The 17,776-nt window shown below is 44.5% G+C and overlaps 1 protein-coding gene across 1 annotated transcript in view; it reads left to right on the forward strand.

Moving 5' to 3' along the window:
• LOC115458681 (X-ray repair cross-complementing protein 5-like) overlaps positions 1-17,563 on the forward strand; it is a 106,502-nt gene extending 88,939 nt beyond the window's left edge. The window contains 5 exon segments of the mRNA XM_030188509.1: positions 2,158-2,344; positions 16,644-16,710; positions 16,713-16,811; positions 17,027-17,188; positions 17,430-17,563. Coding sequence (XP_030044369.1) covers positions 2,158-2,344; positions 16,644-16,710; positions 16,713-16,811; positions 17,027-17,188; positions 17,430-17,563 — 649 coding nt within the window.
• The last annotated feature ends 213 nt before the right edge of the window (positions 17,564-17,776 follow it).

Consider the following 17,776-nt stretch of genomic DNA (forward strand, 5'->3'; position numbering starts at 1 on the left):
GGCCGCCATCTTGGCTCCTCGTGACCGGCGACCCGCACCTTTGCCTGCGCTCGCAGATTCCGACGTAAACTGAATCTTCGCCAGCTTCTTCTTTGCTGCCATATTTCAGATGTATTTTTCTCGCGGTGGGGGTTATTTTTTCGCGATTTGGTACTGGGGACGTCTCAATTTCGCTCTAAAGTTCTCGGAGCTCGCTGATCAAGCAGCCATCTCCTCAGCTGACGTCACTTCCCTCTAATTTTTCTATTTTGTGATTAGAATATGTCAGATTTGAAATGTACATCCTGCCAGAGCTGGTGTTAGAATATGGCTGGGGCCCAAGGCAGATATTTAGGAGGGGACCTCAAAGCTTACTAACAGGCTGCACCTTCTTCAGCTTCCAGCTGGCCTGGGGTTCTCTCTGGCTAGGGGGCCAAACGCAGTTGTCCTAGTTGTACCTCCCCTAACACTGTCTCTTGCATATGCTATCATATTTTGCACAGTATAGGAGAAAATGCATCTCTTTGTATTTCTCTGTGCTGTGCTAAATGCAAGGTCTGGCCTCTTGGGATTTTGATGTAATTTGTTTGATTTGTGGTCACTTATTCTGTATTTGGCATTTGTGTTCTGTATGTGTGACCAAAGTATTCTGTTAGCATCAATTTTCTATGTAGTATTCTATAGTACTTTGGCTTCAGTTTTCTTCATACATGCATTGATATTTTAGGGGCCCCCCTGTAATATTTAGGGCACATTTGGGGGAAGCATATGTGTGTTGGCGGACCGTGGCTCAGTGGAGGATGAAGAGTGCACCCTCTTATATTTCCCCTAGCTCTCAATGTGGCCTGCAGCCACTGAGGCCAGCACTGCTACTCCCATTGAAGTTATTGGGAGTGGGGTAGGTGTGCGGTAGGAGTAGGGGTGTGGGCAGGGCATATCAGGTGGCAGGTGTTTCTCTAGTGCCCATCCATCCAACCTGTTGGCCCACCCAAAAATTGCCTTCTGGCTACGCCACTGATGTTGACTAATGTCATGTAAAAGGAAAAGAAAAAGGATAGCATGAAGAAATGTTGTCCTTTCAGTCACTTCTGAGTTTTCAGAAACTCTTCCTGATCCAACTATATTATGTTATATATGCTGGGAGGAAGCAAATTTAAGAGCTGGAGAGCATGGCTAATTCTTAGCAGGAGGGCTTCCACATCTGGTTCTTGATTGGTACTGTCCCACATAGCAGTACATCAGCACTAAAAGCAAAGTTGCCAAATGTATGACAGAGCTTTGTGTTTCTAGTATAAGATGCAAACAGATTAGGTACCACACGGTAGAATAACATGGTTGTCTTAAACAGAGACCCAATTTGTATTTTTTTTTCTAGTAGTTTCATCTGAAGAAAAGGTCATTTTTTTTGCTCTACCTTTTGTGAGTTTCAAATGCACAAAAATCAGTTCCTTAACCCAGTTTTGCATCTGCTGCCTCCATACCCTCTCTCCTGGGCCCTGGTCTGCTACTGTTGCTGCTGCCATCTGCTCCCTCTCCAGCCTCAATATATTGTGTTATGGCAGCCAATAACTTGTATGGCAGATGCTGGTAATTCACATTTTATTTAAGAGTTAATCAGCTCATCATAAAACATATTTTGTCTCTTGAACGATGAGTGAATGAAAGGCTTCTTTTGTTTTCTACCATCTGTTTTAGCTCTGGTGCATAGTGACACTATGCTCTGGAATCTTGAATTCTTTCATTTACAAGCAATGCTTGCTCTCCTCCTTCCTTCCCCTGCAGAGCCTTGCATAGCTCTTGGGTTCACCAAACTGTTCTTCATGCAATTGTGATTGAATGTTGCTAGTGGTGGGCCTAGAATTGCAAACAGAAATGGCAGGTTTTATAATTCACTTCTGATGATGCTTCTGATCATGAAGTCTGTATAAAGAGCCACAAATGACTGAGCTGTCTGTTCTCCACCCCCCCCCCCCCACCCCCTCCCCAGGTCTGGCAGAAAATCTGAATGTCAGAACAAATGGGTGTGTGTATTGGGGTTCACAAATTCAAACTGAGGGAAAATACAAGTCTTCAGTACCTCTCCACAATGCTTTTGAATGCATATTTTCCAAGAGAATACAGGTTTGGATGCTGAGGATTACTCACTTTCTGTAATATGTACATATTTTCTCCTTGTAGATTGAATCTGAAGTTGAGCAAAGACATTGTTCTTGCTGTTGGTGTGTTTAACTTGGTCCAGAAAGCTGTTAAGCCTGCTACTGTGAAGCTGTACAGGGAAACCAACGAGCCTGTAAAGACCAAGACACGAATATTTAACCAAGAAACAGGAAGCCTGATGTTGCCTAGTGATACTAAGAGAGTTCAGGTAAGGTGATCTTCCAGTACAGACAAATCCTGACTCGTTTCCTCTCACACACATGCATTTGTAAGGGGAGCCCTGAAATGCTTGCCCAGCTACATCAGCGGAAACTGAGCAGGAAAGCAGGTACTTCAATCATATTCCTTTCCTTCTGAACTTTTTGTGCAGAAGAATAAAGTTTGTGATGAGTGCAATAAATGTATGATGTTGGGTACGAGTCCTGTGGTTCAGTTTGTTGCCTGTCTTGTTGTATAGCTCTGAGGTAGGTGAGAATTCTCAGATGTATTTAGTTGGTCCTGGGTTCACCTCCCAGAGGCAGTAGTTGTTAGAAAATACACAAATGTAGCTGTTCTGTAGTGTCTGTTCTTGATATAAGAATACTACTTGATTTTAAGATGTCTTTTTAGTAAGAAGACTGAGACTACAGGAGCCTGTCTGTCTGTACAGTCTCTAGTATGTAAAATAATGTTTCTTTGAAACAGATACTATCCTTTGGAAGTCTGAATGACCAGCAAAAGCTTGGAGACATTTGTCTGTCTCCATTGGCATCACCTTAAGTATGAGGGAGCAGGAGCTTCTTGATTGTGCACTAGTTCCTAGAAGTCTTAGTGAGGCCCACTTCCTTTTCATCAAGTCCAAAACTAATGGGTTAGGTCTGTGTTCTTCAGTTCAAGGCCCAGGGAACCAGTGGTGGCTCTTGGAGAACTGAGGCAGCTCCTATCGTCATTCTGGTTTTTTTTTTTTTGTTTTTTGTTTTTTTTGTTACTCTGCCTCTCTATCCAAGATTATGACAAAGGGGGAACTAGATAGGAGGAAAGCTGTATGGTGGAAGGACAATGCTTGAAGGAGAGTGCATTTGGAAATAACTCACCTCCTTGAGGATACTCCCAATGAAATGTTTAAAGGTGGACTAAATATTATTGACACATGCTGGTCAGCAATGTCATGGCCCTGCATGGGAAGATATTTGGCAGCTGTCCTTCAGCTTGTTTGAATCCATAGTGGTCCCCAACTTAAAAATTAATGAAGATCACTGGGTTATGTCCTTAATCCAGCAGATGGAGACAGACTAATGAGAAAAAGAGAAAATGATGACCAAAAAAGAAAAATCTTTTTGAAGGTGCAGTGAAATTATACCCAGTACTCTAAATGGACTGTCATCAGAGACTTATACAGAGACACTATTACCTTCTTTTTCCTTCTGGCCATTTCTCTCCCTATTTACCCAAGGAATTTTCTGTTCTTTGCCAACACATTTTCTACCTGCTTGACCACCTTAGATACGATTCTTTTCTACCTGAGGTTTCCAGTTTATTACCAGAGTACACGCTCTAGAACTAATTATATAAAGTACTCCTTACACCTTAAATACCTTAAACTTATTTCTTTATTGTATTACACATGCCTACTACCTCTAACCTCGAAACTCACATTCTCACATCGCATTCACACATGGCTCACAATGCCCTTGTATATTACCTTATCAATTAATCAACCATTTTACTACTACATTCACTTTCTAATATAGTGCACTAGCTATACAATTGTTCACTACCTTGTTTCAAACATTTCAAATCAATGCCTTCAGTTCTAACTCAGGCATCCTTCTGAAGCACCGATTAAAGGTGCCCTGCTAATGGTTATGCTGATTTTATCAGTTCAATTCCTTAGGCTCAAAGTCCAACGTCTTTGTCTCCCAAATAGCTGTGCTGAAAGCAGTTGAAACTGTGTTCCATGCAGAACCCCGCTGCGTGAGTGTCAGGTTCTCAGGTTCAGAGCCCGCGGGGCCGGGCTTGGAGCAAACGGGAGCCCTTGGGCTGCTGACGAGGAGCGACAGCAGCAGGCAAAACCCACCAACCAACGCTGGGCAAGCACACCGGCAGGGACTGCAGGCACCGCCCAGCGAGCCGGAACACACGGACTGGAACACGGGACTGGAATTCCCCAGACTGGAGGACACAGGACTGAACCCCGGACTGAACACTGGGACTGGAATCCCCCGGACTGTGAAACACTGGATCTGGAATCTCCCGGACAGGAGGACACAGGACTGGAACACTGGACTGGAGCACAACCGGACTGGTCCACACAGCTTCACCTGCACTTAGCCACTAAGCCCCCCAGGAGTTGAGCTCCTGGGTTTGAGTAGCCGGCAGGACTTACTGGACGACACAGGGACCAGGACTAGAACAGGCTGTAGCTGAAGTGCGCCTAACTCCTAAACTGACCAAAAGTGTTCCTAAGCCCGGCACCAACCAAAGAGCTCCTAAGCCTTCCACTAACAGCAGTGCTCTTAACAGAAAATAACAGGGGTGCCCCTACGCCCTACACTAACAGAAGTGCAGGGAAGACAAACGCCAGACCTAACACTGGTGCTTCCTAAGCACCAAGCTGCAGCAGCTAAACATGGGTTCTCACCCCGGTGCTTCCTAAGCACCCAGCTACAGCAGCTAAACACAGGTCACGAGGAAAAGCGGGGAAAGCAAAAGGAAACAAGCAGGAAAGCCAAATACCCAAACAACAAAAGGTGCTTGCTAAACACTTACTATCAAGGGTGCTCCCAGCACCAAAACTACAGCACTGCACTAACAGCAGTGCTACACACCGTAGCAAAAGGGAAGGAAGCAGAGGAGCCAAAGGGAAAAACAGGGAAGTCAAACACATAAGTCACAAATGCACACTGACTGCACTAAACTAACCTGGACCTAAAGCAAGTAGCCAGAAGCAAACGTCACCGTTGCAAAGGCCCTGAAGGATAGCACACCACTTCCTTATCAAGGCCCTCCCTGATGATGTCACGCTCCCTAGACCCAGGCAACACCACACTGAAACCCAGCACACTGAAACCCAGAGAGGCCCAACCCACACCAATGCAGCACCATGAAGCACTTGAAGCCAGTACACCCAAAGAGAGGTAGAGCAACTCAGGCCACACCCACAGCTGCAGTGAAGTGAGACAGTTAGAGGCAGATGCAGCAACCAAACGTAAAAAAATCTAAATCGTTAAAGTCCCTAACGATTTTAAAATAACGAAAAATGCACCAAAAAAAAAAGTCACACATGCTGGAGATCGGTAGTGAAACGTACAATGTATCAAAGAATCACAATACACATCGTTAATCGGCCCCCAAATCATGCGCAGAGCAGCCAAGCGTTATGTTAGCTGCTCTGCGCATGCCACAAACAGTCACAACACAGTCAAATCGCAAGCACATGGCTCCCAAATAAAAACAAAAATAAAAAAAAGGGTCGGGAGGGGGCAAGGGCGCTCATCAGGAGCGTCCTGTACAGACGGCCTTGCCCCCCCCGCTGCTCCCCACTTTCCGCCGCTCCCCCCACCCCGAAAAAGCAAAATTCTAGCAGCCCCTGCCCCCTCCCACTTTCCGCCGCTCCCCCCACCCCGAAAAAGCAAACTTCTAGAAGCCCCTGCCCCCCTCCCTTCCTCAGTACTCTCTGTCACCTGTGCTCCGCCTCCCGACATCCTCCGTCCGTGCCCCGCCCCCTTTTGGGTCGTCGCCGCCATTCCCCTCCTCCATCGGGCCCCCCTTCCTCTTACCGGGCCCGTGCAGCGCCTCTCTCCTCTGTCCGAAGGCGCTGCACGGGCAAGAAGAACGCTGATATCAGCTGATGCCTGCCTTCGCCTAGCTTCGATAGAGCGTCTTTCTCCTCCTGGCCCGCCCTGTCTGACGTCAGTAACCTACGTAGTTACTGACGTCAGACAGGGGCGGGCCCAGGAGGAGGAAAGACGCTCTATCGAAGCTAGGCATCAGCTGATTCAGCGTTCTTCTTGCCCGTGCAGCGCCTTCGGACAGAGGAGAGAGGCGCTGCACGGGCCCGGTAAGAGGAAGGGGGGCCCGATGGAGGAGGGAATGGCGCGACGACCCAAAAGGGGGCGGGGCACGGACGGAGGATGTCGGGAGGCGGAGCTCAGGTGACAAAGTAGTGAGGAAGGGAGGGGGGCAGGGGCTTCTAGAAGCTTGCTTTTTCGGGGTGGGGGGAGCGGTGGAAAGTGGGGAGCAGCGGTGGGGGGGCAAGGCCGTCCGTACAGGACGCTCCTGATGAGCGCCCTTGCCCCCTCCCGATCCTTTTTTATTTTTATTTTTTTATGTGTTGTCTGAGGTCCTTTGGACCAATCACAGCGCTTTTAGCTCTGCTAATGCGCTGGGATTGGCTCAAAGTTTGTTTATTTTTTCACTTAACACTTTTTCCTGGCACAGAGCTGTCCTAACGAGAGGTCCAGACCTCTCGTTAGTTTTCCTGCCTTTTTCCTGCGTAAAGGCAATCGGAAAAGGTTAGTGCATTGTCGTTTCAATGGGGTTTTCACACTAATTGCTCTCTCCATTCCGTTTTCGTTAGCTGCTACTGTCGTCGGAAAATAGGCTTAAGTGCATGGAAGGATAGGAAATTCTTCCCTGAGGGCTCATTTAACGATGAAAACGTTTAGTGCATCTGCCTCTTAGAGACATGCTGCTGGAAGCTGCCAGCACAGAGAGAGCGAGCCAGCTCAGACAGGACAGACAAACGAACCAAATGCCAGCTAAAAAGCTGACTACCAGGAAAAGGTAAGTTTGAGAGGGGTTATGACCACAATCATAACAGTGAGAAAGGCTAGCGAAGGACACAAGTCACCAACATTCACTCCTCATTGAAAAAACCTTTTAAAGCCAGCTGATATTCTCCTCTTCTCCGGTTTCTCTATGCGAGACCGCATTTCAATATGCGAGACCACATTTCGGAAGTGTCCATCAGGAGGAACTAGCACCCGATATCTGTATGATGTATATAGAAACATAACCAATATAGGCACAAGAATATAACTTCAATCCTACTCATATTCATAAATCATTCAGTGTAAAACTAGGCTGCTTACCATCGGGATTTCACTCCAAGTCAGGGTTTGCTCCCTGCACCAGGAAACGCTGTATACAGAAGCTCAACGAACTGGAAGTTTAAATCTCCCTTAACTCCTTCGTGCTAGTAACGTAATCACTCTACAGCCACTCTACCTCAAGATTGAGGCCGTTAGGGGTCACTTTGTCCCACTCAAAGGTATAACGCTGTTCAATGTTATGAGCTGGGCACTTATATCTCCCCCACAAACAGACCCTGTTAGCTGTATCAGCACTACACATTTTAAATCTTCAATCTTGTGCTTTTTTTTCTATCCAGTGGTTAACCAGTGGAGCTTCTGCCTTTTGAATTCTAATATTACTGACATGTTTAGCCAGGCGGGTTTTAAATTTCCTCTTTGTGTGCCCTATATAATACAGCATACAGGGGCATATAATGCAGTAAATAACCCTTTCGCTTTCACAAGTAGTGTGGGTAGATAAATAAAACCTTCTATTGGACCCAGGGATATTGATCCAACTAGTGTTAATTGCTATTACAGTAGACACATCTACCGCAGGGCCCATGCCTGCCCTCTTTTTTTTATACCTACCCGGTTTTTTTAATAACCTCTCCCACATTAGATTTCCGCCAGTACGCTATTTGGGGGCGCTCGCTGAACTCCGAATGCACTGATAAAACGTGCCAATATTATGGATTAACTGCCCAACCTTAGATGCTCGGTGGGAAAATGGGATAACACATGCTATAGGTCTGACCGTCTATTTCTGCTTAGGAACAAACAACCATGGTCTGTGCGCATACCGCGCTCTCTTGTATGCCTTTTTTAAAATGCTCATAGGATACCCTCGTTGGCGAAACCTATGCATCAGATCCGCAGCTTGAGACTTAACGTCCTCAAGTGACGAACATAATCTTCTCAGCCTCAAAAACTGACCGACAGGAACCCCTCTCTTTAATCCTGTATGATGGTAACTATTGTAAGGTAGGAGGGTATTCCTGTCGGTCAGCTTCCGATATATAGAAGTGGAAAATCCCCCATCCTCCCTACTGAAAATTCTTATGTCTAAAAATTCTATATCTGATTTTGAGATACGGTGAGTAAATTTGATGCACGGGTCCGCCGTATTGAGGAAATCAATGAACGTATGTAAATCTTGTTCAGATCCCTGCCAAAACATTACTACATCATCTATATACCTCTTCCATAGTACTACTTTACTGTACATGGAAGAGGTATAAACATGATCAGTTTCAAACATTGTCATGTACAGACATGCGAGCGATGGGGGCGACCGTTGCCCCCAATGCTACACCCTGTTTCTGCACATAAAATTTATTCTGAAATTCGAAGTAGTTGTCACAGATAACCCAAGTTAAGTTGTCTCAAAACTGATATTTTAGACTTCGATATAGATGACTTATCAAAATACGTGCAAGCAACATCAATGACTTTTTCTTGGGGCAAACTAGTATATAGGGATACTACATCTAAACCTACCATGTAAAAATCACCATCATCCTTTATATGTTCCCCTCTATCCATATTATCTAACACAGTGATAAAGTCTGAAGAATCCCGAACGTATGAACGTGCCTGACTTACAAATGGTTTAAGTATATAGTCAAAACAAAAAAAACAGCACCACGGGCCTTTAAAAATGGAACACAGTTCTTTAATGAATGAACCTTGACAAAAGGCCCATTTTTAAAGGCCGTGGTGCTGTTTTTTTTTGTTGGACTTTTCGTTTACTTCGTTCCCTCTCTTTTGTTATATTTAAGTATATAGTCAATCAATCTGAGACAGGGTTCAATATGGAATCCTTGTGGCAGGGGCGTATCTGGAATCCGGCGGTAGGGGGGCCAGAGCCAGAGAGGGGGGGCACATTTGCCTCCCTCCCCCCCCCCCCGCCGCGCCGCCTCCTCTCTCCACCCCCTCCCCGCTGTCAACCCTCCCCCGCTGCTTACTTTTGCTGGCGCCGAGGTCCCGACCCGCAATCTCCGTTTTTCGTCTTCCTCCGTGCCATGCTTCCAGAAGTAACGCTGCAGTGCTGATTCGTTGACTCCAGTTCCAGTCGGCGTCTGACGTCAGACGTCGAACTGGAGTCAACGAATCAGCACTGCAGCGTTACTTCCTGGAAGCATGGCCACGGAGGAGACGAAAAACGGAGATTGCGGGTTCGGACCTCGGCGCCAGCAAAGTAAGCAGCGGGGGGAGGGTTGACGGCGGTGGAGGGAGGCCAGGGCGAAATCTGCGGGGGCCCAGGCCCCTGTGGCCCCACGCAGATACGCCCCTGCCTTGTGGACACAAGGGGCGGCCGGGGGGGGGGGGGGTCCACAGTGGACTTTTGGAATCTTTGGAACAAACTATATAGGGGGTCCTATGATTAAAGAACACAACCATTTTTGTTCTTTTTTTTGAAAGTATACCCTCCTATTACCGCTGTATCCACATATTGGTAATTAATTCCTTTAACCTCTGGGTAGGATCCTGATCAATTTGCTTATACTGGGTAGTATTATTAAGTTGTCTAAGGGCCCTTCACCTACATACTTGTCCGTGTCCATCACACTGTGGACCCCCCCCCCCTTTGTCTACTCTATGATGGTAATCTCCTGCATTATTTGCTAAACTCTGGAGGCTACGACGTTGGCAAAAGGAAAGGTTCTGGAATTGATCAGCGCTGTCTTGATGTTCTATTTCAGCCAACTCAGCTAGAATAAGCTTTTGAAAAGCCATAATAGAAGAATCTGGAAGGCCAGGGGGTACCTTAAGATACGAACATAAGACAGCCTACTGGGTCAGACCAATGGTCTGTCTAGCCCAGTATCCTGTTTTTTTCCAAACAGTGGCCAATCCAGGTCACACATACCTGGCAGAACCCAGTTAGCAACATTCCATTCTACCAATCCTGGGGCAAGCAGTGGCTTCCCCATGTCCATCTCTGTTATTGACTTTTCCTCCAAGAGCTTGTCCAAACCTTTTTTTAACCCAGATATGCTAACCACTTTTACTAACTCCTCAGGCAAAGAGTTCCAGAGCTTAACTATTTGTTGAGTGAAAAAATATTCCTCCTATTTGTTTTAAAAGTATTTCCATGTAACTCCGCAAGTATCCCTATGACTTTGTACTTTTGGAACGAGTAAAAAATCGATTTACTTCTCGTTCTACACCACTCAGATTTTGTAGACCTCAATCATATCTCTCCTCATCCATCTCTTTTCCAAGCTGAAGAGCCATAACCTCTTTAGCCTTTCCTCATACAATAGGAGTTCCATTCCCTTTATCATTTTGGTCGCTCTTCTTTGACCCTTTTCTAATTCCGTTATATCTTTTTTGAGATATGGTGAGCAGAACTGAACACTGAACACAATCAAGGTGCGATTGCACCATGGAGCAATACAAGATGATATAGTATTTTCGGTCTTATTCACCATCTCTTTCCCAATAATTCCTAGCATCCTGATTGCTTTTTTGACCTCTGTACACCAGCAGATTTCAGCGTATTATCTACGACGACACCTACAATCTTTTTCTTGAATGCTGACTCCTAAAGTGGACCCCTAGATCAGGTACACAATGATTTGGACCTATTCTTTCCAATGTGCATCACTTTTGCATTTGTCCACATTAAATTTCATCTGCCATTTGGATGCCCAGTCTTCCAATTTCATAAGGTCTTCTGCAATATTTCACAGTCCACAGGTGTTTTAACAACCTTTAATAGTTTTGTATCATCTGCAAATTTAATCACCTCACTTGTCATTCCAATTTCCATAGCATTTATAAATATGTTAAATAGTACCGGTCCCAATACAGATCCCTGTGGCACTCCACTGTTCACCCTCCTCCATTGTATGAGAATGACCATTTAACCCTACCCTCTGCTTTCTGTCCAATAACTAATTCCTAAATCCACATCAGAACTGTGCATCCTATCCCATGACTCTTTAATTTTCTTAGGAGTCTCTCAAAAGGAACTTTATCAAAAGATTTCTGAAAATCTAGATGCACTACATCAACCGGCTCACCTTTATCCACATGTTTATTCCTACGCCTTCAAAGAAATGAAGCAAATTGGTGAGGCAAGACTTTCCTTGGCTGAATCGATGCTGCACCTGTCCTAATAAACCATGTTTGTCTATGTGTTCTGTAATTTATTCTTTATAATAGTTTTCCACTATTTTTGCCTGGCATCGATGTCAGGCTTTCCAGTCTGTAATTTCCCGGATCACCCCTAGAACCCTTTTTTAAAAATTGGCATCACATTGGCCAACTTCCAATCTTCAGATACTACAGACGATTTAATGACAGGTTATATTACTAACAGCAGATCAGCAATTTCATGCTTGAGTTCTTTGTGTACCCTTGGATTGTATGCCATCCAGTTCAGGTGATTTACTACTCTTTAATTTGTCAATTTGGTCCAGTACATCTTCCAGGTTCACCGAAATTACTTTGTTCCTCTACATCAACACTGTTGAAAACCATTTCCAGTACAGGCAAATATCTTACATCTTCTTCCGTAAAGACAGAAGCAAAGAATTCATTCAGTTTCTCCACTATGACCTTGTTCCTCCCTGAGTGCCCCTTTTGCTCTTTCATGATCTAACGGTCCCCACGGATTCCTTCGCAGGCTTTTTGCTTCTGATGTACCTGAAAAAGTTGTTACTGTGAGTTGTAGCCTCTGCGCAAGTTTCTCTTCGTATTCTCTTTTAGCCTCTTTATTAATGCTTTGCATCTGACTTGCCAGTGCTTACCTTGCTTCTTATTTTCTTCATTTGGATCCTTTTTCCATTCTTTGAATGACAATCTTTTGGCTGTAATAGCTTCTTTACTTCACCTTTTAACCATTCTGGCTGTCATTTTCTCTTCTTTCTATCTTTGCAAACATGTGGAATGCATCTAGACTGGCTTCCAAGATGGTATTTTTTTTTAATAACGTCCACATCCTGATGGTGTTGTATCCTTAGCAGCCAATCCTTTGGGGGTTTTTTTTTAACCATTTCCTCATTTTTTTTCTAGTACGCCTTTCGAAAATGAAATGCAGCTACAGTAGATTTCCTTTTGCGGGTTCATCCAGATAGTACCCTCAAACTTGATCATGTTATGATCACTGTTTCCCAAGGGAACCAACACTGCCCACCTTTCGCACTATGCCCTGCACACCACCAAGGACCAGATCCAAAATGGCTCCCCCTCTCATCAGTTCCTGGACCAGTTGCTCCAAGAAGCAGAGGCATTTATTACATCTAGAAACTTTATCTCCCTTGCACTCCCTGATGTATTATTTATCCAGTCAATATTGGGGTAATTGAAATCACCCATTATTATAGCGTTGCCAATTTGCCAGCTTTCTTAATCTCTTTAAACATTTCTTCATCTGTGTGTTCGTTCTGTCCCAGCGGACGTTAGTATAGCCCTACAAGAGAATACTCCTTCCCTTCACACATTGGCATCCCTCTTGCTCAGGTGATACCTATGGACCAATCTCTGCAGCAGAATTCATGGTGGACAATACAAGGCCTTGTGATAGCTTCAAAGAAACTCGTATCAGTCACAAGTCTGATGGTAGCAAACTCCCTACTCCTGGAGACTTTTGTCTCTGTGAGGTAAGCTCCTCCGTGCTTCCCAGGAGCTAACCGGGGGGCTAGCTTGCAGTAAACAACGTGTCCTTGGATGAAGTCATCACAGCTAGGGCGAGCAGTAATATTCCATTGTAGAAAGCTTGTTTCTGATGTATTATGAGCACAGGGTTTAGAATCCATATTAGTTGGTAACAGATTGCTCAGGCTTAGCAGACCAGCAAAGGTGAGATAGCAGGAAACTACCCCTTCAGTTTTCTGACCCTCATTACTCAGAACAAGGAGTTCCTTCTACATACCATCCTCCAGTCTCTGGCTCTCACAGCCTGGATGTTGAGAGCATAAAATTCGCTTCCTTGGGTCTTTTCAGAGGGTGTCTCCTGAGTCTTGCTGGCTTCCAGGAAAGATTCCACTAAGAGGTGTTATTCTTTTAAATGGAAATGGTTTGTCTGGTGTGAGAGCAAGGCCTTAGATCTCTTTACTTGCCCTATACAGACACCGCTTAAATATCTTCTACACTTAGAGTCTGGTCTCAAGACTGACTCCATAAGGGTTCACCGTAGTGCAATTAGTGCTTATCGACAATGTGTAGAAGGTAAGCCCATCTGTGGACAGCCTCTATTCGTTCACTTCATGAGAGGCTTGCTTTTGTCAAAGCCTGTGTCAAACTTCCACCAGTGTCATGGGATTTCAACGTCATTCTCACCCAGCTGATGAGAGCTCCTTTTGAGCCACTGAATTGCTGCTATCTGAAGTACTTGACCTGGAAGGTCGTTTTCTTGGTGGCTGTTACTTCAGCTCATAGGGTCAGTGAGCTTCAGGCCTTAGTAGTGGATGTACCTTATACTAAGTTTCATCATAGCAGAGTTGTCTTCTGCACGCACCCTGAGTTTCTGCTGAAGGGGGTGTCGGAGTTCCATGTGAACCAGTTGATTGTCTTGTCAACATTCTTTCCCCAACCTCATGCCCATCCTAGCAAAAGCAGCTCGCACACCTTGGATTGCAGGACAAGCATTGGCCTACTACATGGAGCGGACACGGCCCCACAGATAGTCTGTACAGCTATGAAGAGGGGAGTGGTTATGACCTTGTTGCAGGCAATGAAGTGATCTGCTTCCTTAGCCTACTCAAGGGTCTGACAGATTTTGAGGCTTTTTGCATGGAGAGAGATTGGTAGCCCCCTTAAATCCTCGGTTATGCTTCTTTTTTTTTAACATTTATTTTGAATTTTTATTAAGGAAAAGCATGACAATATATAGACTGTTCAACAACAACATATCATATAATCATGAATCTTCAAAATCCAATCCCACTCTTAACTCCCAACCCTCTCCTCCTCCCTATAGCCAAATCCAAAATCACCTCTCTGGAAACAGGTATTCAAGCATCAGCATGGGTACCCCACCCTCTCCTATTCAAGCAAAGACCTGTCGTCCTGAACTACTCAGGACCTCGACATGGGTACTGGCACTCCAGTAGTTTGCCAGTGGTGATAGATATCCCACTTCTTATGGAAAGAGAGCTCTTGACCATGCTGGATAGCAGTGAGTTTAATCGTCTGGTAACCATTTTTCAAAGGACCTTATCCATGGGAGATGCCAGTGGTCGTTTCCAAGCAGCCGCTAAAACAAGTGTACTAGGCTTCGCGTTTGGTTGCTATTCTCTAAACATATTACAACATATTACAGAAAAATTGAACAGGAAAGTCTTTTATTATTACTCACCCACCAGCACAGCATCAGATATCAGTTGCAAGTTGTAGGAAAATAACAAACTTACAAAATCTAACATCAGTACCTCTGGTAGTAATCAGACTAATTATATAAAGAAGAGAAAAAGGAGGAAGGAGAATTTATTTCTCATACAAAGGTCACAGAACAGAGAGAGAGAGAGAGAATGAATGAAAGAAAGATTCTTAGATATAGAGAATTAGTTTCTATGAAAGGGGAGAGACTACCCCCTTCAGGAAAAAATAGGCCATGGGAGGGATCTGAAACTCTTTCCATTATGGCTAGTTTTCAGCGTTTTTGTCTGCAGCGTGGTTTTATAGGCTGTGGTGAGCATCCACTTTATCCTGGACCAATCATATGTGCTGGAGACTTGTAATTGGGTCTTTCATATGTGTTGGAGGCTTGCAATTGGTGTCCTTGCCACACCTCTTCTCAGTAAATTACATATGTAACAACTACGATCTGTGCCCTGAAAATGGCAGATACAAATCAAGGTCAGGTATACACATAAAGTAGCGCATTTGAGTTTATCTTGTTGGGCAGACTGGATGGACCATGCAGGTCTTTTTCTGCCATCTACTATGTTACTATGTTATACTAGGTAGCTGAGTAGCCCTACCAACGGAAGGTCCCATCAGAGTTTGTGACTAGCCAGAAATTCCTTCATGAGGCTGATAGTAAAGTAAGATGGGGGATGGGAAATAGTGCAGCATACCTAAAGTAGAACATTATAGCTAAAAATTATAGACACTATTTTGCTAGCCGTAAAAAGGCTAGTATCAATTTTATGTTCCTCTTTCAGCCCAGCAGGCTTGAAATGGAGCAGACTGTACGCCACCTGAACTGAATAGGCCACTTGAAGAATCTGCTGTAGAATGTTACTAACCAAACAAGGCCTTAATCCCTTCATCTACGCTGACGATGTCACCATATTTATCCCCTTCAAATCCAAATTATCAGAAATATCTGATAAAATAACTACTGGTATGACCACCCTAACCTTTTGGGCTAACGCTTTTAAGATGAAATTAAACAAAGAGAAAACAGTGCGTAGTCCTTCACCTCAGTACTCTCCACTCCTCCCGACTACTCTCAGCACCCCAGACGTAAAACTCTCCATATCCGACAACTTAAAAATCCTTGGAGTAACAATAGATAGCCATTTATCTTTCGATAACCACGCTAAGTCCATCACGAAAAAAAATGTTCAATATGATGTGGATACTGAAACGAGTGAAATCATATCTTCCCTTGGTCACTTTCCAGAACCTGGTACAATCCAGTTATCACCCACGTAGACTATTGCAACAGTGTTTTCTTAAGATGTAAGACCCAAATCCTGAAGAAACTTCAGACTGCCCAGAACACAGCAGACAGATTTATCTTTGGCAAATCAAGATTTGAAAGCGCATCACCTCTTCGAGAGAAGCTTCATTGGCTCCCCATCAGAGAAAGAATAAACTTCAAAGTCCACACAATGATTCATAAGATCCCCTAGCTACATGAATGATCTGATCGACCTCCCAATCAGAAACAGATCAATGTCCTCACATACTTACCTCAATTTACACCTTCCCAACTGCAAAGGAATTAAATACAAAACCTCCTATGCATCCAGTTTCTAATTTTTGGGCAGCCAGCTTTGGAACGCTCTACCAAGATCCATCCGAACAATTAACGACTATCTACCCTTCAGAAAAAACGTTGGACATATCTCTTCAAGCAAGCTACCCTAACGACCCAACTTAACCTTATAGCCCACCCACACAACTCTTGCTCTGAAGATGATTACACCTTAAACCATGTCTCCCAAACTCCTTATACTCATCCCCTAGTCTTCTCGTCTCCATCTTCCCTACACCTTACCCCTCCCTATCTCTTTCCTTTTGCCTATCATGCCTTGTTTACCTTTCCATGTTCAATTCACATAATCTTAAAGCCTTACTATTACTATGTTTATTACAGTTTGTAATATTCTCCTTACAATACTTTTAACTCTATTTACTATGTAAGCCGCATTGAACCTGCTGTGTGTGGGAAAGCGCGGGGTACAAATGTAATAATAATAACAGAAGAAGTAAAATTGAGTAGTTTTGTATTTTCGTATCATGAAGCAAAGTGTTGGTTACTTTTATTAGGTCTATGGCAACCGACAGATCGTCCTCGAGAAAGAGGAGACAGAACAAGTGAAACGCTTTGATGAACCAAGTTGGTTCTGATTGGATTCAAGCCCCTGGCTCTATTAAAGAAACACCACTTTGTCAGGCCACCCCAATTCCTGTATCCAGAGGAATCTCTTGTGACTGGTGAGTGCAAGGGAGTGAACTCTGGATGGTGAAGACAGATGGATGAGTCAGGACTGAAGGACATTAGCAGAATTGTGTGTATTGGGTCCCAGATCTGGATTGAGATGTATTGGCAGATGTGTGTGGATATCGCTTGGAATGTGATGTTACATGACAAGAGTTGGAAGATCCAGTGATGAATTCATCACCTATTGATCTCTTTTATGATACTTTAGGGAGCACAACTCTGTTCAGTGCTTTGCTGACCCGGTGCTTGGAGCGAAAGGTGATGGCACTGTGTAGGTATACGCCTCGCAGGAACATACCTCCCCGTTTTGTGGCACTGGTCCCCCAGGAGGAGGAGATGGACAGTCAGAATGTGCAGGTAACTCCTCCAGGTAAATAGAGACTTCATGTTCCAATCTGTTAAATCGCAGAATGTGTGTTGGCCTCTTCTCTTTGTGCTCTTTGCTAGTAAATGCTTAGATGGCAGTTCACCATTAATCTTCCTTCCTCACCTCTTGTTCTATTTGAGATGCTCTGTATGCCATTTCAGTTTCTGCGCTGAATCTGTTCTCCAACATAAATCATCTCAACTCCTCTCCCCACTGACTTCTCTCCATAATCCCTTCTTTTCAGGCTTCCATCTCATATTTCTGCCTTTTGTTGATGACATCCGCAAGCTGGATGTATCGGAAAAGATGAGAGCTGGGAGAGAGCAGGTGGAGAAGATGAAGGAAATAGTTCAGAAGTTGCGCTTCAAGTACAGGTAGCACTTGGTTGGATGTGTACTGCCATTGGGAAGGGGGAAAAGGGGTAGATGAACACAGAGAGAGAACATCTGCCATTCGGCTGAGACAAAGCATGGTGCCCAGGAGAAGGCCAGGAATCTTTGTGGTGAAAGGTGGAGAGAGATTGTCCTGCAGATCATGGAACCTGTTTTGCAGCCTGGGGTCATCTGGTAACTTTTGAGGAGTTACTAAAAC

Source organism: Microcaecilia unicolor, unplaced genomic scaffold, assembly GCF_901765095.1.
Source record: "Microcaecilia unicolor unplaced genomic scaffold, aMicUni1.1, whole genome shotgun sequence".
NCBI classification, from domain to species: Eukaryota; Metazoa; Chordata; class Amphibia; order Gymnophiona; family Siphonopidae; genus Microcaecilia; species Microcaecilia unicolor.